We start from the raw sequence: 27,040 nt of genomic DNA on the forward strand, positions 1-27,040 counted from the left end.
CACCAACAGATAGTGGTTCAGAGATTGTCCTGTAGGCTGACAGGTTGCAAGTAACAACCACTTTCATTACTATTGTTAACATTCTGCAACAACTTTGCAATGGAGCAAGAAACAAATACGTTTCTTGCTCCATATTTTACCAATAAACAAATATGTTTATTGGTAAAATATGCAACAAAAATGTATGAAATGTTAAAAACTGTTTATGGTAATGAAACATTGAGTCATGCCATTGTGTTTGAATGGCATAAGCAGTTCAAAGGTGGACATGAGGATGTTCACAATGACCCAAGAGGTAGGAATCTGTCACCCTCTCAAAATGAGGATAGAGTTGCAAAAGTTTGGGGAAATTGTGGCAAGAGATCATCGTTTGACCCTCAGAATTATGGCTGATGAGTTGGATATGAATAAGGAGCTGATTTGTCAAATTCTGTATGAAGATTTAGGGAAAAGGAAGGTTTGTGTTGTGTTGCACAGTCTCATAGATGAGCAGAAGCAACAGAGAGTGTCATCATGCAATGTCTTCATCTAGACTTGTTAAGACAATCCTAATTTCTTGACTGTATTGTCACTAGAGACAAGCGTTGGTTGTTTCTGTATGACCCAAAGATGAAACGTTGAGCTTGCATTGGACTTCAAAATCATCAGCAACGCCCAAAAAGTTTCGTTTAGAGAAGTCCACCACAAGATGATGTTGATTATGTTTTTGACAAACAGTGTGTTCACAAGGAATTTTTACCTGAAGGGGAGAGAATCAATGCTGTGTTCTACATAAGGTGCTTCAAAGACTATTAACACACATATCCCGAGTGAGGCTGCAATTTTGAGAGAAATGCAGCTGGTTCTTTTGCATGACAATGCCCCACCCATTCTGCATTTGTTGCGAAGCTCCCTTGCAAGGGAGAATAAGGAGACAATTCATCAAATTTTGCAGTCTGTACAATGCCATGTTTTTAATGAAACATGGTATCAACCCTGCTCTCCCGATCTATCATCAGTGGACTTCTTCCTCTTTCTCAAGGTGAAAACTGCTCTCAAAAGAAAGAGATTTCAGTGTGTTGAGGATATAAAGAAATATGTAACTGCCAAACTGATGATCATGTGTTTGGACGTCTTTGTTGACTCTTCTCAAAAACTTTTTGAACAGTGTAATAGGCATTCAATCAGGTGGTGATTACTTTGAATAAAAATAAAACCGCATTTGAGTTCCTTCACTTTTGTGTTCTTTTTATTGCACCAGTCTGGGAACTTTATTGCCACACCTCATTTATTCTGTTAAATGTGAGTAGTAAAGGCATGTTGTTATGGTCTCTCACGGTTAGTGAAAAACTGAAAATAATTCAAGAGGCACAAAAAAATTGGAAATCATGGTGCTGATAGAAATTAAATTCACATATTTATTTTTTTTTATTTTCTTTTTCATGTCTTAAAAAATGGGGTGCACAACTTAGCGAAGGGCATGGTGTATTTTAGAAAACATGATAGATTTTAAAACATTTCTATAATTTTTATATATAGCTAACTGTATTATAGGATTTATAATTATATACTCATATAGCTGTCACAATTACAGAACTGTAATTGTGACAGCTGTATGAGTATATAATTATAAATCCTATGCAGCTATATTATGAACTGTGATTACTTTTTTTTTTTTTTTTTTTATATTGTTATGATGTAATTTATTTTGCACTTGTAATCTAATACATAAAAAGCCCATTTAGATATTTATCTCTTTGGAAGTGTGTTGAAACAATATGTTGGCTTGCTGCCATCTCACTTGCACGATTCTTGAAAGTTTGTAAGTCAAAACGCTGTTAACAGTTTGTGCATCTCTAGAAATTTTCTTTCTTTCTGTCTCTCAGAGAGTCCTGTATTCAAATCCTATTTGTGACTGGAAAAATTCTTTAAAGCCTCTTCAATCAACGTCATAGTTAGCTAAGTTCAGGTGAAAGGCCCTTTTTCCTTTAAAACTGATATTTTTAGTCTGTGCAGTATATGGATCAGCCCACAAATACATATATTTATATACGTGTAATACACTACAAAAATTGTATGAACTGTAGAGTCATAAGAACTGATGTACTGTGGGCTGAATAGTATCATAAAAATTCTCAGAAGCAAGAATTAGAAATTTTCCAAAAATTGCTTTGGAAAACTTGGGCACATTCTTTGGAGACAGCAATTGTACCCCTTGCATTTACAGAAAGCATAGTCATTGCAGAGTTTCAGCAGATTATCCTCGGTTCATAATGTCATTATGCCCTCGACTTAAGTTCAGTTTCATGAGCAAGATGCAGTTTGCTGATGGAGCAAGTATTGCATGGGGTGGAATCATAAATGCATACAACTTACATGAGTAAGTGGAAGAAATGGTAAGGAGCCTGTCAAGTGCAGTCTGATACAGCATTGTCAGTGATCAGTTAATTGGGCCATGTGTCACCTTTCATGGTGACTGCTTCGCTAAGCTTAGCAACACTCCTCCAGCAAGGTCACCCAATGTGAATTTCTTTGACTACATCCTGTAGGTTCATTTAAAGATCCTAATGTATGAAACAGGATCAGTGGAGATGGGGGAAACCTCCCTGTGCTGTCAAAAACTAACACACTGTATGAAACAGAAGTTCTAGATATCATGTAACAGCAGCAGTGAATACAATATATAATACAATGTGGCTATGAAACAAGTTCACCGATATGTGAATGTTTGAACATTTTTGGCAGTCACTAATTCAGTGAACTGAGGTCTGTGTTCGAGTGCAAGGATGTAACTTTAAACAATTATTGTAAAATTGGTATGTCATTTTGTTTATATGTTTTGAAAGTTTAATAATTCTGAAATAAAGCATTTTTAGACACATTTATATGACTTTTATTATTATTATTTTAAATCCTATAATATGCCCTGCAAATTTTTGCACATACTTTTTAATGCCCATATATTGTATACTTACAAGATGTACCAAAATGATAAAGGATAGAATTAATTACTGAAAAAATTTAAAACTACTAACATAAATAAATGGATAGATCATGTACTACAAATACATTTTAATAATTGTTATAATTAAAAATTATTGATTAAATATCAGTAATTTTTGATATAATTATTTCCTGGATATGAAAATTTGAATTTTATCCTTACAGGTATGTTCTCATGAGTCCTTATGAAGAGCTACAGTTACTTAAAAAACTAGAAAAGCTATCTAAAATAGTAGAAAAGAATCCAGAGGCTAGGCGATTGCGACGTAAGCTTCTTATACGTAAGGTAAGTATTGTGGCATTTTGCATTGTTTTCACTTCTTTATCAATCATTTTTTTAATAATCATCAAAAACCCTTGATCATTCCAGGTATCTTCTTATTGACCCTTTGATGAGTTGCAGTTATTTAAAAAAAAGGATATCTTTAATTTGTAATATTACAGTTGTAATGTTGTTCAATGCTACTTGTAGGATTATGAATGCATACATGCTTATGCCCTAAACGCTTTAGAGTCTAAATGCATACATTTGCATTCATAGTGTGTTTTTTCCTTGTGATAAATGAAATGCTAAGATAACTTCATTGTTACAGTGACATATATTGTAACTATGATACTGTGCATAAAAATAAATACATTTATTAAAGTCCATCTCTTCTAACTTCAGACTTTCCAGAAATTGCTATTTGGCAACCATATCACTATAGCAGCATGGTATTGTATCTGTTCACCAAGTGTTCCCCATTCAGAAACTGTATAGCTATCTGAAAAATTTTGCTGTACCTTCCTGCATATTTAAAAATGCATATAACGTAATAGCATTTAAAATTTTGTGGTACCATTCTCTGTGTTTAAAATGTAAATATGGTTAAAATGGCAGAACACCCTTGTAGTAATGTATGTCAATTTTAGATGCTTAAATATCTGCATCTAAGTAAATAACTAGATGGTAATTTTGTGATGAAAGACTTTCATTTGTTGCCGATATCTTCTGGCAACTGCCATATATGCACATTTGGTTAAATCTTTTCAATTATCATGCTTCCAAAAGATTTAATCTCTATCTTTATCAATAGAAGTAAAATACGTAATGATATATTATGATTATTAATCTGTTTGTTATAAATCAAACATCTTAAATAATCCTCTGAAATCCATTCTGGCAACACTTGCACATCTTTTGGGTCTTCTTGGCTCCAGTGGCTGTTGTTCAGTTGATACACACTTTCAACACTTATTCAAGAAATTCCTAATACCTGTGCTGCTCTTTCATAAAGTGCCTTTACGAAATAAGCCACCATTTTTCCTTTCAACGAACTGCTGCCACTTGCCTTCTTAACTTTTACTGTTTGAGGAATTCACTTAACTTTTGTGGAACTCTGGGTCATCAGCATGACCATGTGAAGAAAATAGATTCCACAAAATCAGTGTTAATCGTCCCACATGTGAATTGTGGGGAATGCGGATAAATCAGTTCATTGGACCTCTATGTGATATTCTAGTACCACAGACATTCTGCCAGTGAAATGGTGGGTAACTTCAAAATATTGTACTATGGGCAAAGTACAGTACCACAATAGTTCTCAGTTGTTATCATTAGCAAACTTTGTAGGTAGTAAGTTAATTAGTCCTGAGAATCAAAATGCCTTGTCATCGCTATTTTTATTAGAGTAATGATAAAGCATGACATGAATGCAAAATTGAGGATATTGAAAATAACAAGAATTGTATTTTCTAAGAAACCTTTAAAATTGTTCTTAAGGGAATTTTATCAGGACCGATATATGTAAATTCAAAGAATAGATTCCTTTTTAACATTTTTATCACCATGATAAAAAACAAGAAATGCAGTTATGTTGTTATTTGGTTTTTAGGAGCATTAGCAACTAAGGCCATATTGCTCCGGGAATATGCGGTGGTTATTCCCTGACCTTTCCGCATCCTCCATATTTGGTGGTGACGGGCTCGAACCCCGGTCTAATCAAGAAGCATGTGCTACGCACTGCTGCTCTTTCCCACCTGACTACGGAGGCACCGAAGAAATGCAGTCTGTCACAAAAGTTATGCACTGTAGGTGAAGTTTATTCAGCTTAGAATTATTATATTATAATATAACTAACATTGACAGGTGCAAATCGGCCATACCCAAATGTAATGTCAGTATATAGTTGAACCCCATAATTCTGCTAATATTGAGACTTAACTCTTGCAGTAGCCAATGAGTGAATTTTACTATTTGTGCACTTGCACAAATCATTGGTTACTGAAAGGGTTAAGTTCCAACAATTCAGTGTTAAATCAGGGATTAAATCCCAGTGTACAGATCATTGACCACTGTTGAAATTACACTGTGTAATTTTTCTACTGTAAAAAGATAGCAGTATTCCAGTGGAGCAGCAAAGCAACAACCATTGCCTTTGTGGCAATTATAGCATGTCTCACTTTGTGAAACTTTCATGGACAGTTCATTCTAAACCTTAGGTTACAAAGAGAGAGAGAGAGAGAGAGAGACTGTTATAGTGGCAGTTATATTAGTATAATACAACAAATAATTCTTGTTTATTTCAACCAGACAGAAAATGTAGAATAAAAATTTTTAAAATAGTAAAATCCACTCATAATTGTATAGAAAAACAGAATAACAAGAAAAGAAGAAAAATGCAAAAAAAACCACTGAAACAGTGTGTTTCTTTTCAAGTTCAGGATTTCCAGAAATGAAAAACTAGAGTGAACAGAAGAAATTTTTCAGAAGTGAAAACTCTAGAAAGTCAGTGTGATGTTAAGTCTTCTTGCCTGGCAAAAGCTTTTACAAACTGAAATAAAATTTGGAGAGAGTAAATTGAGTAGAATAAAGGTTGCCTAATGAAAAATAAGTGAAAATACATGAAAAAAGAATAGAAGAAGAATTTGGCTACTGATGCCCCATCTTTTCGAGGGGAATCTACAAGTTTCTCCAGTGGGTGAAGGATGAATGTTGTGTTTCAGTAACCTCTCAACCTAGAAGAGTCTGAATTGAGTGGTTGTAGACATAACACTATGCAATTAATAAGCATACACAGTACTGACCAACAAGGTCAGGAAAAAATGAAATAGAAAAACAGGTGAATAGAATATAAATATTCAAAGACAGCCATCTAGTGAGAATAAAATATTTGACATTTCAAAGTTAAAATAGTAATGGTTATCCCATAATTACAAAGTATGAGTATACAGTTGTGCTCCCGTATCTGCTGATTCAGTTACCCCCGGTTAACCATGGGAAAAAAATGAAAAAACTTAACATGTACTACTTACGGGTCCAATACTATGCTTCCCTTTATGCTTTACGATGTCGATTTTAAATCAAATAGCTTCCCTTTATTTTTTACAATGTCGTGTATGGTTTGGTCACCAACATTATAATGGTTCTTTAGACATTTAATTAATGGATGCACTGTTTTCAAACTTTTGAATAATTTCAAGTTTTTGTTTAATTTGAAAGCACAACTCTTGTGTTTGCCCATCATTTTCATGATTTCTAAACAAAAAATATATATATATAGTTACTGTAAAAAAAAAAAAAAAAAATTCCAACATCCCTGACATAAATAACGAAACAAATTTTGCCTTTTGCGGTGCGACGGAACACAACAATTGACGCAATGCACTAAATCAAACTAAACATTTGGTCTCTCTTTTTTTTTCTTTCTTTCTTCTTTTTTTTTTTTTTTTTTTTTCTTTTTTGTTTTTTGTTTTGAGCGATAGGTGTGAAGACAGCGGGGATTGCAAGATAATAGGTACACTAATCTCCCAATTCCGACTTATAACGCTGGTTCTTGTCGCTTATTTACGACTTGCAAAATATCTGTTTATACCTATTCTAGTTATTACTTGAATTTTATGATTTCTGGTTTATTTATTTTATTTTTTTATTTGGAGTCTTGAAGTGTCCCGATTAATTCGCTTCCCGGTTAATCCAATCCTGGGAAATCCAGAGTCTGCTGTACTTTGTTATTATCGTATTTAATGTTGGTAACGTTTTACTGGGTGTTTAATTTATTAATTAAACTTTATTATACATATGTATGTACAAGAAAATCACGTTATATATGGGGTCAGCAGGTGTTTGCTGATATCCACAGTAAGTCTTGGAACGTATCCCCCTCAGATACGGGGGTCTTACTGTATATTAAAATTATAGTTTATATTAATATAATTAATCATATTATTGCAAACAGTTAATTAATACAGTTGTCTAAATATGACCTAGACAAACTTGTAGTTAGCTTCCTCACATAGCATGTTTCTCATTGTCTGCCAAAGTAAAACCTTCTGTGATGCGTTTCTAAACTGTTAAGAGTGAGCAGGATTTTTTTTTTTTTTTTTTTTTTTTGACTTGTGGAACTTCCTTGTGACTGCTACTCTAACTCTGAAAGCATTATAATGAAGAAATTAATGCACAGTGAAGTTAACAAAATGAATTCCAAAATCACATTCTTAAAATAAAAATATGATATCCATCACACGCTGCTTCAGGAAGTAACAGCAAAGTTTACCCTGAACTACTATAATCAATTTACTATAGCTGAAATGACAGTGATCAATGAAGCATGAGACATTTTTTTGTAAAATTTTCAAAATTCAGATTTATGAGGGCCAAAGTCAGATTGAAGATGGAAGAAAGTCTGAAAATTAAAGCAAGAAAGTGCATGATTTAGAATTAATACCAACAAATGGTATTAATTCTATATCATTACCAGTAAGAGTGAAATGTCGTAAATCAGGCACAATTACAAGGTTATACAGATTGATTGGTTTCTGCACTTTAATATGAAGTCAGCCATTCTTGAAATGCATTTCTCATCTTCGACTGTGATAGTATCTGCATAGTCATAGTGCAAACAGCATGGATTTTCATTTACTGTCCCATAGAATATGATTGCAGCTGCCATATTGAATTCAAGGTGGCCAAAAAAATATGACATGCAAAAAACATGTAGATGGGTAGGATCTACTAAACAAGTAGTAGTTTAATCAAATTTTAGTCAGATTTAGATGACATAGAAGTGTGTGTGTGCCCACACACACACACTAAGCATTGTCATTAAAATTAAAAATTTCTTTCCTTAATTAAAAAATTTTTTTTAAATATAATGATTTAATGTTTTTAAATTGGTAATGGCATTATAAAAGCAGATAAACAGAATTGAGCAGTTATACAAAAAGTTTTTTTTAAAGAATTGTAGAACCATTGTTAAAAACTGCTGATTTATTTTAAATACTGTACCGTTTGGTGTGAAGTGAAGAATAGAACATGGCCAAATTGTTGGTTAAACCGTATTTTTATATAATAATCGCCCATGAAAGCTGTCTGAGCATTACATAAAGTATTCTCATATACTTTATCATATATACTTTATTTTATAATTTATTCTATTTTTTTCAGCTTAAGAGAGAAAGAAATTTATCAGTCTTTGATCTTGATGTCACAGTTCAGTCTCTGTGTGGGATTTTACCAGCAGAAATAAGAGAAGTAAGTTTTTTTATTTTCTCAAATAAAAGTCAAATTTTGTATTAAAAAAAGATACAGGCTGGCCTCAATAAACGCGATTAATTCGTCCCGCGAGTGCATCGCGCAAAAACAGAAAAGCGTTAAAACGATTATAATCAATAGAAAAAATTATAATTGATCCGTGACCTTCAGTAATCTCCATAAAAAATTTTAAAAATACCTTTTAAATAACTTTTTAACTGTATACCATGTAAAAGATAATGAAAATACATGTAATTATAGAATTAAATGTTTATTGCACAAAATTCACAATGAAGAAACTATTTGTTCTGGAAATGTTTGAACAGCGTTGGCTTTCTTTTTTATGTCAATCAATTTCTGATAGCCGACAACAATCTTCTCTAGGCCCCGGCAAAATAAATATTGTGGAGAAAATATCAGAGAACCTCAAACCTTTTGTTTGAGGTTCTCTTTGATATGATAGATTTCATCTATTTCTTTTACCGTTAAGTCCTTTGCGGTAAAATTTTCATCTGGCTCATTTAAAAATGAAATTATTATTATTTTATTTATTTATTTATTTTTTTTAGCATTTAAAAATTAGAAGTTTTAAATGCATGTGACTTTATTAGCGAGAGACAAACAAGTTACACTTCTGCTTCCGATGGTTGATTGAACACACTGAGGCGGGCAGTGGGCAAACACTCATTTTCATTTATCATTTTCAAATATTTTTCAAATAGCGGTAACTGAAAATCACGTTAATTGAACTTGCGTAATGCGAGGCCTGTCTGTAGGCTAATCCTCAAAAATGTATTATTAGTATATAAAGTCGGTTTTGATTAGTGATGAGCAAATTAAAATTCCTTGCAGTTTATTATTTATTATATTAACTTCAGTTTGGGTTTGGATTTTATTGGCGCATTAGCAACTAAGGCTATAATGTGCCAAGACTAGGTAATATATAAAAATTTAAGCTTTCAGTGACCTAATTAGTTAGGTCACCAATTAACTTCAGTAATTGTTGTTGTGTTGACTAACTTATAACTTTTATATCTGTTTTAAAAAAAATTGATTTCCTTGAATTTCTCTGAATGGTGTAGTATGTGCACATAGTTTTCATACATAGTGCAAATTTATTTATATACACTAGTGTTCAAAGAAAGTGCATCACCTAGGAATTTCACATTTCTAACCCTTTTTTGCAATGGTATGTTTCATTAATGACTAGCATCACATCTTTTGTTTATAGAAATATAAACAAAAGATATTTATTAATAGTTAAGGCAAAGCTAAATAATATTTGACAGGTGCTCTTAAAATATTCCAAAATGAGCGTTTGCAACCTTTATACAACAGTTTTGGTAAACACGACAATTATGGCTGAAATGTTATCAGGATCTCTCAGTTTGCTTCAGTTTATCATTTTAAATGGAAAACAAAATGAAAAGTTCACTGGGTGCAAACTTCTTTTTAGTTGAACTGCCTCTGGCCCTGATGACAGCAGCACACTGTCGAGGCATTGACAAAATAAATTTCTGAAGATTTATTATATTAACTGATAGTTTGTGGTTCCAAACACAAATTATGGTTTCCTGAAGTTCACGAAGGGTCTTTGGTTTCTTTCTGGCAACTGCAGATTCCACACAATGCCAACAGTTCTCTATAGGATTCGGGTCGGGGCTGTTTCCTGGCCAGCTAAGAGTTGTAATGGACCATTCTTCCAACCATTTTTTCACCTGTAACAAAAGTAAACACATTACTGTCGAACCTCTAATGCAGAAATGAAGCTAAGGTACCTACAGAAGTGCCTACTTACACTTTTCACTCGATGACAAGGAACGGAGTTCCGAAAGATGCAGTTACTTGGCAGATTGAAATGGTCTGTAATGGTTGGCAGCAAGTTGCCTTCCAATATAGCCAGGTATCCATTGGCAATTACGAAACCTTTGATAAACTGCAGGTGACATACTCCACAATACAAAATGCACTCTCATATCATTTGGCTAGTAGGGAATTTCACTATAGACACCATACAGTCTGGATGATATTCTTCACCATGTCTACGGTGAATCATTTGTCTCCCATCAGAGGCATGCAGGTTGAATTCCTTCTCATCCACGAAAATAACTGACTTCCACTGCTCGGGGGTCCATTTGACATGCTCCTTACACCAAATTAATCGGGCCTTTTTTATTTTTTGTGTGAGGAGGGGCTTCTTCTTAGGACGATGGGCTACAAGTCCATTTTTGAAGAGGCATCTTCTGACTGTTACTGCACTTGCTACCACTTCTGTATGTTCTTTCCATTCTCTTTTCAGCTCAGAGGAAGAAGTTTTACAGTTTTTAAGGCATAAGCGCTTCAAAACGCGGTCCTGTTTTGTCATAGAGTTTCGTTTGAGTCTGGTTCCTTTTTTTTCCTATCAGCAGAACTAGTATTCTTGAGTTTGGAAAGAAATCTACTCACTGTAAACTGATTACAAGACACTCTGTAAGCAATATGACGGGAAGAACATCCTTCCTCATGTAAAGCAACAATAGCAGTCTTTCTTCATGGCATCAACTGCACATAACTGCCATCATGACACAAGCAAGGAATGACTGCAACTCTTGCAGAGCGTGCTTATATAGCTGAAAGTAACAGCTGATGCAATATCACATCATCACCTACGCATGTCAGTCTTATCTGATGCAATCTGTGAGAAATATTGCCATATATTTACATTATTCGGACGACAATTACAATTTTAAGGGGTGATGCACTTTCTTTGAACACCAGTGTATATGAATGTTAAAATATATGCTGTTTTAATTGTTATTATTAAGCTGATCCCACACAAAAACGCCTGAATGCTTTTGATTGTAAAAGTAATTGTGAAGGGGAAAAATCCTTCGATTTTTTTGTGCAAAGTTAAGAATATTTTTTTATTGTTGTTCTTCTGTGCTAGAGAAATTCTACCATATATTTATAAACTTAATCCTAACAAACGTTATTTATCACCCCACTTACAGCAGGAACTTGTTTGTGACCATGAAAATTCAAACATTTGGTTGGTTAGCTTATAATTCATTTCAAATGTTTACTGAATTATGAGTACATGAAAAAGGCTTAATAGAGTTTTAGAGTGGAAAGATAGGTGAATGTCATGAGAAAATGTCTGTGTGCCATTGCTGAGGAATGAAACATTTCCAAGTTGACAGTTAGCAGTTTGTTGAAGAAATAGAAGTCCAGAAGTGACATTAAGCTCAAGAAATGACCAGACAGGCATAAAATAGTAATAGGAGAATCTTGAGATAGCTGTTTATCTTATCTCACCATCAGACCATGAAAAGTACGAATTAGTTAATGTGAATTTGGCCACAGGCAAACCTGAAAATTCATTAGATGAATTTTCTTAGAAGATCTGTAGCCTACGAGTGTTTGATAACATAAATACACACCATTAACTAGTGTGGTGCAGGACACACAAAACCTGGACTGTGGAGCATTGTCTTGCTATGTACTTTTCCAGTTTTATGGGCATGCTTTAGGTATGAAGGATGCCTGGAGGATCCTTACTACCTGAGTGTGTTTCCCAGCTATGAGGTTTGGAGGAGATCATGGCCTAGATTTGGGGAGGAGAGATTATCATGGTATGGAATAGGTTCACTGCTCACAGTGTATGGACCCATGATTGCTACATCATGGAAATTTTATCGAAGCTATCCTCATGTCTTCCAACATAGTACTTCATGTGACAAAGCGATGATTGTGAATACATGGTTTGAAGAGAATAAGGTTGGAAGTTGTAATGGTTAGTGCAGATCCCCAGCCTCAACCAAATTGAACATCTTTGGGGATTGGAAAGCAGAATTAGGATGAGGCCTCTTTGTTATTGGAGCTCATGAATGCTTTAAAAGGAAGAGTGGAACATAGTAACACCAGCATTTTCCTATAAATTGGAGGAAAATCTTCCAGGTTGCATGAACCAGTTATTATGGTTAAAGGCGAGCCAATAAGTTATTAATTTCTTTGAATAAATGCATTCTTTGTTCATAGCTACAAGTGTTCCATGACTTCTTGGTGCTTGGTGGTGTGATTGCACCATCATAAGTTCTCTGTCACATGGCGTTTGTGATAGCCAGAGCTCAGTGACATCTCGATCTCTCTGTCTCTATCCCACTTCAGTGGCACCTCCGTAGCCAGGTGGGAAGGAGCAGCAGTGCGAAAGGTCAGGGAATGACCACCGCATATCCCGGAGCAATATGGCCTTAGTTGCTAATGCTCCTAAAATCCAAATAACAAACAAACCCACTTCAGCTCATGATACCCATTGGCTGCTGTCAGATCATCCAACATTCCATTTGTCCTTCCTCTCAGTTTTCTTGCCTATCACTTTTCCTTCAGTTACATCTCTTAACAAACTCTCCCCCTCAGTACCTGTCCAGTCTAATTTTTCTTCCTTTTCCTTATATCATTTATTTTGATTTTCACGTACCCTCCTTGGTATTTACTCATTTCCAACCCTATCTGTCCATTTCACTCTTTCCAGTCGCCTCTGCACATACCACAAAAGCTGCTTCAATTCTTCTAATATCCTTCTCTTTTAGTGTCCAAGTATCAGCCTCATAAAGAATGATGCTCCATACAAAGCATTAATTAACCTTTTCCCTAACTTGATATCCATTCCATCTGTAAATATCTTCTTCCTCTTCTCAAATGCTCTTAGCCATTGCAGTTCTGTTTCTGATTTCCTGACTGCTTCTCCCATCACTTGTTAGCAGACTGCCAAGATATCTATATTTATTCATTTGTTTGTGTGTAAATTCACTCATATTGTTTTTACATTCTTTCAGGAAAAAAATGAACATAGTCAATCAATGCAAGCAGGAACTGGAATAGATGATCGTATTTTGGATCGTTTTCAGGTATGTAATGCATGTGTGTATATGCAAATATACTATAAAAAAACAAATAATGTAAAGGAAAACTAATAAATAAATAAGTAACAATTATTATCAGAAGTGCAATGATTTTTCTGTCTCCAGCTTTTTAATGTGATCAAGGAAACGTTTTCTATTTATAGAATGTATTCTGTTTTATTATACAATTAAATATTGATTTCTCTATAAAGTTAATATATTCTTATTAATTTTATAGAATTCATACAGAAAATTGATATGGATTCTTGCACAGACAGAATAAAAGATCAATGCAAGTTCAAAATAAATAATATTTATTTGAGCATTTAAATTTATTGGATCCATAGCATGGAAGGTGGTCTTCAACAGGTTTCCAATCATAACATGTTTTTTTTTTTTTTTTTTTTCATAATGAATGTGAGAGACATGTTAGGGGAAACCATTTCAGTTAATGTTGGTAGATATTATCAGTATATAAGGAAGCTTTCAGCTGGAATTAATAATGGTTGGTGGAGTATTTAATGAGAAGAAATCCACAGCCTTTTCATGATTAAAATATATTAATTTCCCATTTAAATATTCTCAAGTTATTTTTACTAACTTGTGTGGTGCTTCTTTGCAGTAGTACAGTGGGCATGGTTGCTGTCCTTCCACACTTGGTGGAAAAGACGTGTTTTAATCCCATTAGCTAGGAAGAATTTTTATGGTTTTTTCATACCTTGACTGAGATAGTTTGTCTTGAATGAGAGTTGTATGGTTCCTCCCCAGAAATTCAAGTTAAAACAGGCACATAGAATATATGCAGCAGTTTATGGTCACAATATAGTGTTGCCTTAACTTTAGTTGGTTTGGCTAAAAAAAAAGAATATATCTGCAGTGAAATGTGTGGATTGGGAATTATTGGGAAAACTACACATCCATGTGAAGTGGATTAACTTCAATACCAGATAAAACTATTAATGTAAACATCTTTCTGGAGAAAGGATAAATTATTGGACAAAAGAACAAATTATAGATTCTAATTCAGAAGAAAATTATCCATGAAAAAATATGTGGAAAAGGCATGGAGCTTAGTCTCATTGTCAAATGAGATTAAGCCTTAGTCAAATATGCAGAAATTTTTAGAAAGGTTTTATGAGTACTTTGTGGTCAGATGGATTCATGATTTATAGAGTTAATATACAGAGCTTAGAGATCACAATTCATCATGCAATAGCTATAGTCAACATAGATCTTGACCCCCTATTTTTGCACCAGTAAAATCAACCCCCACCCAACAGCTCATCACTACTTCAAATGATTAATTTATTTATTGGAAACATGCCAGAAATGTAATAGCTTCTAGACGGGGTTATTGCACGGCATCTTCATACAGTAAACACTCATTTTGTAATATGACTTATGTTCATTTTTATAGAATTAAATATCAATTTTAATAAGAAAAAAGATGTAAAGTCTAAGGGAAGGTATCATTCTCTCAGATTGCAAGGCTACCACCAAGTTTCTTTATGTCACAAAACTTCTCAAAAAAGAGAGGTGTTGTTTTTTCTCTTCTCTAAAAAAGAGAATATCACTTAATTAATAATGCGGCACACCACATCTCAGATGGTTGTTTCTGTGCTTACTGGTGGGAGGCTAGGCATCTCATCGGTATATCATCTGACAACCCAATAATGAGTTGGGTTGTCAGTTGATATACCGATCTCAACTCATGAGATCAGAGAAGCCAAAAGGAGTAAAAACCTTTGTTTCCAAAATAGCTAATTAATTGCTGTTAGTCTATCTGTACATTACACCTTTTGTCTCTATTAGGATTTGCATTAATTTTTTTATAGACAGACAAAAAATTATGCAAAGCTAATGAAAACCATTGTTCTTTCAAATTGTAAAGCTACTGTCATGAGTTGCCCCATGTTGCATTTCTAAGAGCAATACTTTTCTAAAAAGAGAAGTATATTGTTACTTATAAGTAATGTGGTGACATGATCATTTTGGTGCTTATTGGCACTCATCGGTGTGTTTTCAGATGCTGATGTGCCAAAGCACAGAATTGGCTGTGTGTGGGGCAGTGGCACTACATTATTAATAGGTAACATTCTACTTCTCTTTTTAGAAAGTATATTGTTACTTATTCTAACAAGTTTATTAACATGCTCAGTGAATTACATTTCAGGAACGTTAGCAAATAGTAATAATTCATGATTTATAACGGGGAAAAAAAAAAATAACAAAAAGAACAAAAAGCAACAACTTTTGTGTGCAAACTGAGAACATCCATTTTATGCATCCACCATATTGCCTATTCATTCCTCCAGTCATGACAAACATAATCTCCAGTGCTTTAGCTACAATATACAGTATATGGATAGCTTATATGGGGAAAAAAAGAAGAGAGAATAATAGTCGCTGGATTTATGTTAGCCCAATTTTAATGAAATTTGGGAAGGCTCGATAAATCATTTTAAGAGAGTCAAATATAAAATTTCAGAAAATTCCATCCACTAGGGGTTGTGTTGTTATGTGTGGACAGATGGACAAAAAAATAATAATTACCTAATTTCTGTTGATCTAATTTTAATGGAATTTCAGATGGCTCCATAAATCGTTCTTTAAGATCCAGATATAAAATTTTGTGAAAATTCATCCACTAAGAGTTGAGTTGTTACGTACAGATGAATGGATAGACATGGTGAAGATAATAGATGCTTTGCACATATATGCTAACATGCCTAAAAAGGTTAGCCACTCTAAAAAAAGTTTTTTTTTACCTTGAATTATTCTAGGTTTTTTATTCTGCACTACTCACTCATACCTGTATATGCATACAGCCATTTTATTATATGTGTTTATTTTACTTCTTCTTAATGTACTGTTTATATTTTATATGATTTTAATATAAAATAAATTTTATATTAAAATCATATAAAACAAGAATAAATTTTATTTATTCTTATATTATCGGAAGGATGCAAGAATTATCCATGGAGTAATGAATTTTCTCTATTACTTTAGGAAGAGTTAATGTAAAAGCAATAGGATGATAATTAGATGGCAGTGACTTGTTTCCCTTTCTGAGAATTGGCCAAAGACAAGAAATTTTCAATCAGCAGATAAAAACATTTAGAATAAAAGTGTAAAAAGAAGCACAAAAAATAGTTCTTCACTCTGAAGAACTGGAGGAATGCTATTCCTCCAGGCTTAGAGACTTGTTGGTATGCTTAATCTTCTAATATTTCACTTAAAAAAGCAGTGAAGGCTCTGAGTGAGATGTGTTTGGCATTATAGGATAAGGAGATTTACTAAAATCATCACTATAAAAAGTTAGAGGAATGGTTGCTATAGTAATGATTCAGTAGAATCATCTGGTTCTGGTTCTTTAGCAAAATAAAAAATGGAGAGCAGTTGTGACCATAGCATCAGCAAGAATTGTTAAAGCCATTATTTGCATATATGGCAAGTTATATACTCTTGGAATTTTAAAAATCAATTTTGGATCCGTTATAACATTTTTGCAACCAATTTTTTTAAGCTTTAGTCTGCTATGCAGAACAGGAGCCAGGAATATTGATGCAAGTTAGTTATGGTATGCTTTGTTTATATCTTTTGACAGATTTGTTAGCAAAGAAAAGTTTAGATTAATTTTTGGATGCAGTTAAAATGTATGGGGAATAAAGCTGTGCAATTCCATAACATAGCTGATATCAGTTGTGATCATAACAAATATAAGAATTAGTGTATTTAAACTGTTGTCCAACAAGGAGAAGAAATCATGCAGATTGCCCCATTGTGATGTTAGCAGCAGTCTTTGCCCCAAAGTCCAAAATGCTGTCATGTTTTCACATTTCCTTACAGAATCGTACCCTGATTACTACTCTTATTAAATATCAAGAAAATCACTTTAAACTAAAATTGACCTTTCTTCACCTCTTGGGTTCAAGAATTTTTTTAATGGAACCTCCACTGTAAATCTCATTTGTTTATGTTAAATAGTGCTTGTGAAATCACTTGCACAGTCATACAAAGAAATGATGGATAAATGAAACCTATGTGCTCATAATTTTCATAAATTTATCAATTACACAAATAAGTTACTTTTTTATTTATTTATTTTTTTTAACTTTTACCCTCTAGGTTGATCGTTATTCTGTTCAGCGAAGTTTCTATCACCATACTAGCTTTGTTACTCGCCTTATGGGATTGGAAGATGAACAGAGAGAGTGCATCATTAGTCCCTATACCACCAGGTCAGTTTAGCAATTTTCTAATCTTTAATATAAAATAAGTTTTAAGTAAAATATATTTAGAATTTTCCCTGTTACTTTAATATTGAAAATTTCCATAGTAATTCATCTTCTCTTTGCAGCCATCCCTTTCCTACTCCATTTGGGAATCTTATTACTGTTGAAATTACTGTAATTCCAAATTCAGCACTTTAGTTTATTGCAAAAATGTTGTGATTGTGACTGCAGTTCTGCCCATTAAAATTGTTGAACATATTCCTATGTTAATATTTTTATTTATTTTAATTTGTACTTTAAGGCACCTGTACCGTCCAAGATATTTACATCGTGAGTAGGCTACCAAACGCAATAATGTAGTGCTTAACATTGCAGTAGTTTATATTCTCTTCAAGTAGAAAATTGTGTTTCAAGAAGAATAAATGCTATGACCACTGCTTAAGACTGATTTACTGTCCTTGATAAAAAAAATTGTACAGAAAAAATTCTTCCCAAGAGTGTCAAACTTAAGTATTTTAGCTATATATTTAAAATTCTTCCTCCAAAAATGATGAAACATTTATGGTTTTTCAAGTGTCTGTGAAGTTGAAAATACGATCATTGTTGTTAGTAGTATTAATTGTTGAGAATGCGCATTATCTTAAATAAGAAAAAAAAAAAAAAAAAAAACTGTTACTTAACAGACAGCTTAACAAATTTGATCTTTGTTACTGTTGTAACAAAATTAGCTAACTAATAAAAAAATTCAAAATACATTCTAGTCTTAACAGATTATTATTATTAACAGCTTTTACTTGTATTAATGGTAGTATGACCTAAGTTTTATATATTTAAGGATATCTTGGTTTTTTTTTTTGATAACTTTCAGCCATTCATTATTCTCCACATTTTAAACAGGAAAGATTATATCATACAGAACCATATGGAAGTCAAAGAAGAATACATTATGCAGGCCTGATATAGCCAAGTGGTCAACTGTGAGAGTATAGAGAGTGTAGTAGCACATATTTGGACTGCGATCTAAGCCTGAATGATCGCTGAATATGAGTAATGATTAATTATAAACTGCCTTGACCTAGTAGTCATTCTGGAGTATAAACAGAACATTAAAGTTATACATTTTGCTAGAAAATATTGAATCAATTGAATGTTTAATGATAAATTATTTTTCTTTTCTACTTTCTCAAGCATTTTCTATAGGGATAACTACAGTTTGAATCATGGAATGGTTAGTGCTTGCTAGTCACAGAGCTTGTTAGAGGGTCTGCTGATAGATGTTCTTTAATGTGTAGTGACTATGTAGAAGTATTTTCTGTGTAGACAGGTGTCCCACAGGAATTCAGGCTGTAAGAGTGCATGAGCTAGAAATTGCAATACAAATTCAGCAGGACCGGCAGCAGCTGATGAATGCAAATAAATCTTGTATTTATAGTAGTAGAAGAGACTGTTTTGGAAAAGTATTTGGTGCTAATATCTTTTGCACTGAGTGCTGCTCTGCAAAGGATAATTGCAAGCAATGCTCTCTTTCTCTCTTCCCCCTCCCTTTTTTTTTGGAAATCATTTCCACATGTTCCACAATATGCACCAAATATTGTCCAAATCTCAAGGCTGATGAGAGTGAAGATCTCTACTTGTGTTTGAATAAGCAAAGTTAATTTGGGTCACCTTGTATTCTTTCATCAGTGTAAAATTTATATGAAAATTATTTCTGTTTTTTGTCTTTTCAGGATATTAAAGCCGTTTATTTTTCGAGACTATCATTCAGTGCCTCTGAAACTGAAATTATTACAGGAAATCACAGCCTATCCTTTTAGGTGAGTTTAATGTTGGAGATTTATTTTATTAGTATTGTATAAAGAATTTTTGAAAACCCAAATTTAAAATATCTTGAGGTGAAGATTACCTCCAGGAACCACTAATTTTTTCTCTTTAGGTTTTGTTATAATTTACAGCATCTAGTGCTTGATGGTAGCTGCGATTAAAAAAAAAAAAAAAAAAAAACCAGACCAAAGTTACAAAACAGAGAAATTTGGCTTTACAGTATTTTATTTATTTTTTTTTTATGAAAACACCAAACACGAGAGGTATTAGACCCTATAGTACTTAGTGCCGTGCTTCTTTCGTCTTCTCAACCTTGGAGGTTGAGAAGAAGAAAGATATTTGTTGACATTAGACTTCAACTTCTGTAGATTGTAATTTTTAGGAAATACGTACGAAGGAAGGTTGTTCCAGAAAACGGCAGTTTAATGAATAAATGAGGAAGATGAAAAGTTGGTTCTGTGAGTTTGAAGTTGGACAGTGAATGGATGTTGGCTGGTGGCGGTACGTGTTTGGACTGTTTTGAAAGAGAGCGAGCGAGCAGGAATTATAGAAGCCAATTCAGAAGAACAGTGCCTATGGAAGTATCTGTAGAAAAGGCATGCAGCAGAAACTGTACATCTATGAGACAGAGAGTGGAGAGACTCTTTTAGAGAGGAGTCATTAATTAACCTAACTGCCCTCTTCTGAATGGAATCTAGAAGCCTGAGAGAGGTTTTGGGGGGCACAGCCTCAGATGTGGGAACAGTATTCCATGGTAGGGAGGATTTTCAATTTGTACAGAGTGAACAGCTTGGAAGAAAAATGTAACGCCAAGAGCGAAAGAGAAAACCAAGTTTTTTGGATGCAGAGGAAGCAATATTTGTAATGTACTTGTGCCAAGAGAGATTAGAAGTCAGGATACTCGCCAAAAGAGAGATATCATTTTGCATATAGAAATTGGAGTGTCACCAAAGGAGCAGAAGAATCCTTTTTGCGAGATATAAGACAAGACTGGGTTTTAGAAGGATTGAAAATCAACTAAGTTGTCTTTGCCCCGCTGGAGATCGGCATTTAAGGAATTGGCAGCGGATATTCAAGAAGTTGAAGCTGTTTGAGCAGGGCAAGGTTTTTCAAAATGGAAAGTGGAATGCAATGTGCTGTCATCGGCAAAACTATGGATAAGATTTCCAGTCAATGGAAGAAGTTTATTAATATACAAGAGGAAAAGAATGGTGGAAAGAACTGAACCTTGGGGGACACCAGTATTAGTGGAGAAGACAGAGCGCCATCTACCATCACCCTCAGTGAGCGATCAGAGAGAAAACTGGATAACCAATTACAAAAAATTGTTGGCAAACCATAAGATGGAAGCTTGTTTTGAAGACCGTTATGCCAAACACGATTGAAAGCCTTTGAGATGTCAAGAGCAACTGCTTGTGTTTCACTAACCTTTTGCATTGAATTTGTCCATAAATGAGTAACATAAGCCAGACTATCACCAGTGGATCGACACTGACGGAATCCATACTGGCGATCGTTGATCAGACAGAAGGTTTGTAGGTAGTTTAAGAGTTGGCGGTTAATTGATTTCTCCATTACTTTAGAAAGAGTAGAAGTAATTGCAATGGGACGATAATTGGATGGGAGGGACTTGTCACCCTTTTTAGGAACTGGCTGGATGTTAGCAAATTTCCAAGCAGAAGGAAAAATACCTTTGGAATAAGAAAGTGAAAAAAGGCAGCAAAGAACAGTTGTAAGTTCAGGAGTACAGGTTTTGAAAACAAGTTGAGAAATACCATCAGGACCTGGAGCTTTCTTAGCATCGAGATTTGTCAAAATCCTTTTGACAGAAGACCACAGGAGGTATTGAATGGAGCATGTTGGGAGGTGTTTTACCAAGATCATTAATACATGAGTTGGAAGAAAAATGGGATGCTAGCAGGTCAGCTTTATCCTTGGCTGAAGTGACAAGAGAACCATCTGGTTTTGACAGAGGTGGGAGCACCTCTGTCAAAAAGCAAAAAGTCAAAATGTTTTCTTCTTGCAAGTAGAAAACTTGCAAGAAGCAAGTTTTCTACTCTTAGCCTATTCAAAATCTAGTTTGAACTGATTAATGACTGCTTTACATTTGTTGCAAGCTTTGGTGTAGGCAGAAAATGAAACTGAAGAATTGGAAACAAGCCAATTACGATATGCAACATTCTTCTCTTGAACAGCCTTACCACATTTATTGGAAAACTGAAGTTTAAATAAAGGACGAGATTTTAAAGTGGAGTGTGGAATAAAGGATTCCATTCCTTCTAGAATAATTTCATCGACACGATCTGAGCAAACATTGACATCAGAAGTTTTGAAACAGTAGTCCGATCAAGGAAAAGAAGAAAAGAAATCTCTCAGGTCATCCCATTTTGCATTCTTGTAATGCCAAACAAATACGAGGTTGGGAATAGCCATGAGATAAAGGCTCCATTGGAGAAGAGACAATCACCAAGTTGTGATCTGAGGTACCTAAAGGACCACTCACTTCGACCGTGTACTTAGAAGGGTTGTTCATGAGAAAAAGATTGAACGTGTTGGCTGTATGGTCAGGATTGTCTGGTATTCTTGTAGGTAAATGAACAATCTGTGCAAGGTCATTAGAAATTGCAAAAAGCCTCAGCATCTCGACCAGCTGGGTCGGTGTGACTAGAAAACGGATGCCAACTGGAGTTGTGAACATTAAAATCACCAAGGAAGATTACCTCACTGTTAGGAAAGTTGGACCGGCGAAAGTCAAGTTGCAAAGAGAGGAAGTCAAAGAGCTCTAAGTGATTAGTGGAGTTGGGAGAACGGTAGAGACAACAGATGAATTTGACACAATGAGGTAGAGAGATTTTAAGCCAGAGAAGATCGAAGAGAGGAGATTCCAAATTACCAATTCTCTGACAGGGAATATCGGAATGGACATATGCACAAGTACCACCTTTGAGGCAAAAGGAATCATATAGTGAATAATTTGGGCAACTGAGATAAGCAGTAGTTAAATTAACCGATAACTGAGATTCTGTCAGAAAAAGTACATGGGGTTTGGCAGACTGCAAATGGACATCGTTGAGATTAGAATTGAGACCACGTATATTTGTGAAATGAATTAGGAAGTGCTTGGGAGGTTTAGATCATTTTGTAGATAAGCTTACTGTATTAGCTTGATAATTCATGGTGTATTCAATAGTAAGAAAAGTGGTGGGGGGGGACATGCTGTATGAAGTAAAGAAATTTTTGGATATGGCGTACACATGGTAAGAATATACCCAGATCCTTGACATAAAGTGGCCTCGACAATGCGCCCCCCACCACACACACACTGCTCGGACTCACTCCAATCACTATCTGGCAGAGTAGAGGTAGCAAGATTGTACACTAGTTGATCTGGAAGCCTCCTAGAGAGTTACCAATAGGTTCTGTCCGGTGGCCGGCCTGCGAACACCATTTTAGAGCTGTACTCTCAAAATGTAAGGAAGTTTGGACCTTGCCATGATGTCCATCATAACCTCAAAAGACATCAGTCTTACTGCGTGATGGAAGAGATGGGGAAGGGTTGACTGGAACCTAGCTCTGGAGACTAAACGTGGGTTCCACCACTTCAAGCCTCCAATAAGCAAAGTGGTGGTATTGCACCGGTTGATGAGAGTCATCTACCACCTCTGTATCGAATACAGTGAATTACAAAGTTGACTTCATTAAATGCTTGAAAGCCATATGCGGAATAGTATAGATCTAAATCACAGTGTAAGTCATACATAAAGTTTTTGAGCTTAAATTGTGAGATTAATTGGATACCAATTGATATCTGTTACATTTAATGCCTAAAAATGTCTAAACATTTTTTGAAACTCACCCCTGGAGTTTGTTTTCAAATCTTAAAAAAAGTAGGCTGCGTCCTGCAAAGTTATGGTGTTCTCGATACCTGTTTAAATTAATAGGATATTGAGGATTACATTTAAATAACTAATCTGTTTATTTAAATGTAACCCACAATTGATTTCTAGAATTTTTAGGTGGCTCACGAAATCCTAAATGTTCCTACTGCATCCCTGTTTTCTTATTTGTGTGTGTATAATTATTCTTTTGAGACATTCTTGATTTGAAAGATTTTCAGCCTTATTCATGAAACTAATGAATTAATGAAGCAGTTGACTCTCATATGAAGTAGAAAAGGACTCATCATCTACAGAAAAATAGGGGTATTCTCTACATTCCAGGGCTAACCATGTGTTTTCTGAGATATACACCTCAGTGGATTTCTCGCACACATCCAAAGTTCAAATGTGAGGTGTATATCTCAGAAGTCTGTGCAAAAGGTTTCTTCTTAAAGACCCAAAAAGAAAGAAAAGAAACTCTTAAAATGCAGTTCAAATAACACAATTTTTTTTTCTTCCCCACTTGCCACCTGTAACATGCACTAAAGTGCTATTTATTATTATTTTAATGTTTGGTGTTGTTTACTGTTTAGGAATGATAGTAGCTGGAATCCACCACCTAGGTATCCCATTGACTACTGCTATGTAAGGCCACAACACATCCCAGTTATAAACATGTTCTGTCGAGAGTTCTTCTGGCCTGGCATTGATTGTGAGTATTGCTTGTTTTTATTATTTTTTTAAATGTAGCCCAAATTTAATTTAATTAGGATAGGGAGGAGCAGTTGGCCACTGCTTTTGAAGAAAGGGAAAGATATTTACACTTTTGTTTATATCTATTTTAATTTTCCACCAAAGCCGTGTTCATCATCTTTTTAGTCAGGTGCATCTATTGAACCAGAAAGTTCATAATAGATTGAATTAACTATTCCGTGTATTTTATTTGAGTGAGTTGCAGTAAAATTGACATACAGTATCCAGTCAGAATGAAATTAAAGATTGTTTGTTATTTGGTTTTTAGGAACATTAGCAACTAAGGCCATATTGCTCCGGGGATATGCGGTGGTCATTCCCTGACCTTTCCACATCCTCCGTATTTGGTGGTCACAGGCTCGAACCCCGGTCTAATCAAGAAGCGTGTGTTACGCACTGCTGCTCCTGCCCACCTGGCTACGGAGGTGCCTAAAGATTTGTCATAGATTTCTTTTCCCCAATGAAAAAACTTTACATTTCGCAGAATTAAATTTCCTTTGTCATCTTTCATACCTTATGTGTAATGGATCTAAGTCATTTTGAAGCAGCATAGTCTGGTTCCATTTGTTACCTGCAAATCATCAGCAGACTTCGGCAGTTTTCTCACCAGTATCACCAAGAAAAATCACAAACAAGAGGAGCCTCAACACTTGTATCCTTAGAAATCCCACTGACTACATTAGTCCACTCTGAAGAATGCCAATTAATTACTGCCCTCTGTCTTTTTCACTTAACCAACCCTTATCCATTTGAGGGTCATCCCAGTATGCTACAATAGCCTCTTAATATTTAAGAGACAATATGTTATGTAGTAGCAATATTACTCTAGCCAAGAGAAATACCCAGTTTTGCTAGCATATTGTGAAAACTGGTTATTTCTCTTGATAAAACCTGGCTAATTATGATGATCATAAAGAAATTACATGCCAGGAAAACAATTATGATATTATATAACTAGATCTTAGTAAGGATTTTGATTTAGCTCCCTTAAGAATGCTATACTGCAGAAATTATTTTCAAATTATGACAATTATAAAAAACCCTCAAAATTCCCACATCAGTTCATATTAACCAGTATGACAGGACAGCCTCAGCCTTTCTGGGTATATTTAATACCAATTTTCAGTAGGTGTTGGTGGAGAATTTGCCTCAATTCCACCTGCAAAGTAACTGTTGGAGTTTTTTTGGAAAGAGGTAGTTTTAGTCGTAGCCTAATCCAGCATTCCAATTTGTTTTACAGGTGTTCAGTGGGCTTGAGACTTTGTTTTCAAGCCAGTCCATCCAACTTTTCAACATCATTTTTCACAACCAGACTTGTACTGACCCTAGCTGTAAGACACGGAGCATTATTGTGCCAATACTGCTTGATCCATTTCTGTAGTGTTGTCGCAATGTGAAAAGTGTGTAATTTTTCAAATCCATCTAAGTTTTGTTCTTTGTATTTTCAGGTACTACCATCAGACTTCATGGTCAAAAATAATATGCTTTGTCAGAAAGCATTTTTTTGGCATTCTTTACAATCAAACACATTCACTGGAATGAAACTCTTGTACAGCAAGGTTTATCATTCCATAGCACCTTCTGTTCTTGTTTTAGAATCAGTAATGTTAAGAACACCACTGCTCTAAATACTGTTTCTCTTTGGTTACTTTTATATTAGACTTATGCAAAACACATGAGGCATGAACTACTCTCTTTATAGCCTCACAAACAAGTTTGTGAGGCTGCACAGGCCTCACAAACTTGTTTGTGAGGCCTCCCCCACCACTGAAGTATCACTAAGATCTTTCAACTTTGAATAGCACCTGCCGCAGTGGATTTTGTGACGCTCAGATGAGTTGCACTTGTATACACAGCAGTTACTGATGTAGTATCCAACCAATATCCCATGTTGAATTACTGGGAGTGCCAGTCTGTGATGTATGTGGGCCTCTTAATATGTTGCTGCTGCACAGGCAGATCCATGAAATTTATATTGGTATGCCTGAGCAATGCAATTTCAATTTCAGAACCTTCTGGCATAGTACACAATATTTGTGGAGGGGTATCTGAATAAATATGAACACATGGCTGAGTTGGTTTGTTTAATTTGCCCTATTATTGAACTGTAAATCATGTGGTTTGGTTGATTCGTCCTTGCCACCAGGGGGTATAGATTAAAGTCCCTTCGGTGGTATGGAAATGAGGTCTTTTCAAGCAGTGCTGGGATTACCGACTATCCCAGACACTGGGATAGTCGGTGTGTGATTTCTGCAACTTTTTTTTTTCATAAAAAATAAATTAGCCTTAAAATACATGCAATTTACAAAGAGTGGGGAGTACACTGATGCCTTTATGTCCTCTGTTACCTTAATGCTATTATAAACAACCCAGTCCAATTTCAGAAGAGGTTGACTGGGTTGTTCATATTAGTCAGGAATCATTGCTTCCTTTAGAGCAGTGATTTTCAGCATAATTTGTTAAGCTTTGTGATCCAATGTTATGTGCAAATTAGAGAAATCCACAATTAAATAATTAACAATGAAAAAACCACTGAATTTCTAGAGACTGAAGATGTTAGCCTAGCTACTGCTCACGTTCTATAGTAATTGCTAAATTTGGTCATACAACAGTTTCTTCAGCCAGTGACTTCTCATTCTGTGAACTGTCATGAAGAAATTATCAGGTTCTCTCCTTATTATATTGAACAAAACACTTGATCAAATTGAGATAAGAGTTTTCCCATTAACTACATTAATCCAGCACTGCCTTTGACAAGTGCCTATTTATTGTACATATAAATATTAATAGACTATGACAATAAGGTTATGAGGATATTGCATTACAGAAATTCTTGATTTATATTATAATAGCTGGCATGCATTCCTTTCTTTCTTTTTTGCAATAAAAAAGTATAAAAATGTTGTGTACTTTTTTAGTTAGTGAACAGAAAATTGTCTTGACATTATTTTAAGACAAATATTTCTAAAAAAAAGA

At 34.5% G+C, this 27,040-nt stretch overlaps 1 protein-coding gene across 1 annotated transcript in view; it reads left to right on the top strand.

The window, feature by feature from the left end:
• Atac2 (Ada2a-containing complex component 2) overlaps positions 1 to 27,040 on the top strand; it is a 95,257-nt gene that overhangs the window by 54,872 nt on the left and 13,345 nt on the right. Inside the window, exons 9-14 of the mRNA XM_090373682.1 lie at positions 3,148 to 3,268; positions 8,408 to 8,494; positions 13,309 to 13,380; positions 17,506 to 17,618; positions 19,340 to 19,426; positions 23,905 to 24,023. Coding sequence (XP_090229808.1) covers positions 3,148 to 3,268; positions 8,408 to 8,494; positions 13,309 to 13,380; positions 17,506 to 17,618; positions 19,340 to 19,426; positions 23,905 to 24,023 — 599 coding nt within the window. The remainder of the gene's footprint in view (positions 1 to 3,147; positions 3,269 to 8,407; positions 8,495 to 13,308; positions 13,381 to 17,505; positions 17,619 to 19,339; positions 19,427 to 23,904; positions 24,024 to 27,040) is intronic.

This window comes from Mastigoproctus giganteus, chromosome 5 (assembly GCF_048544385.1).
Source record: "Mastigoproctus giganteus isolate SK-2022 chromosome 5, ASM4854438v1, whole genome shotgun sequence".
NCBI classification, from domain to species: domain Eukaryota; kingdom Metazoa; phylum Arthropoda; class Arachnida; order Uropygi; family Thelyphonidae; genus Mastigoproctus; species Mastigoproctus giganteus.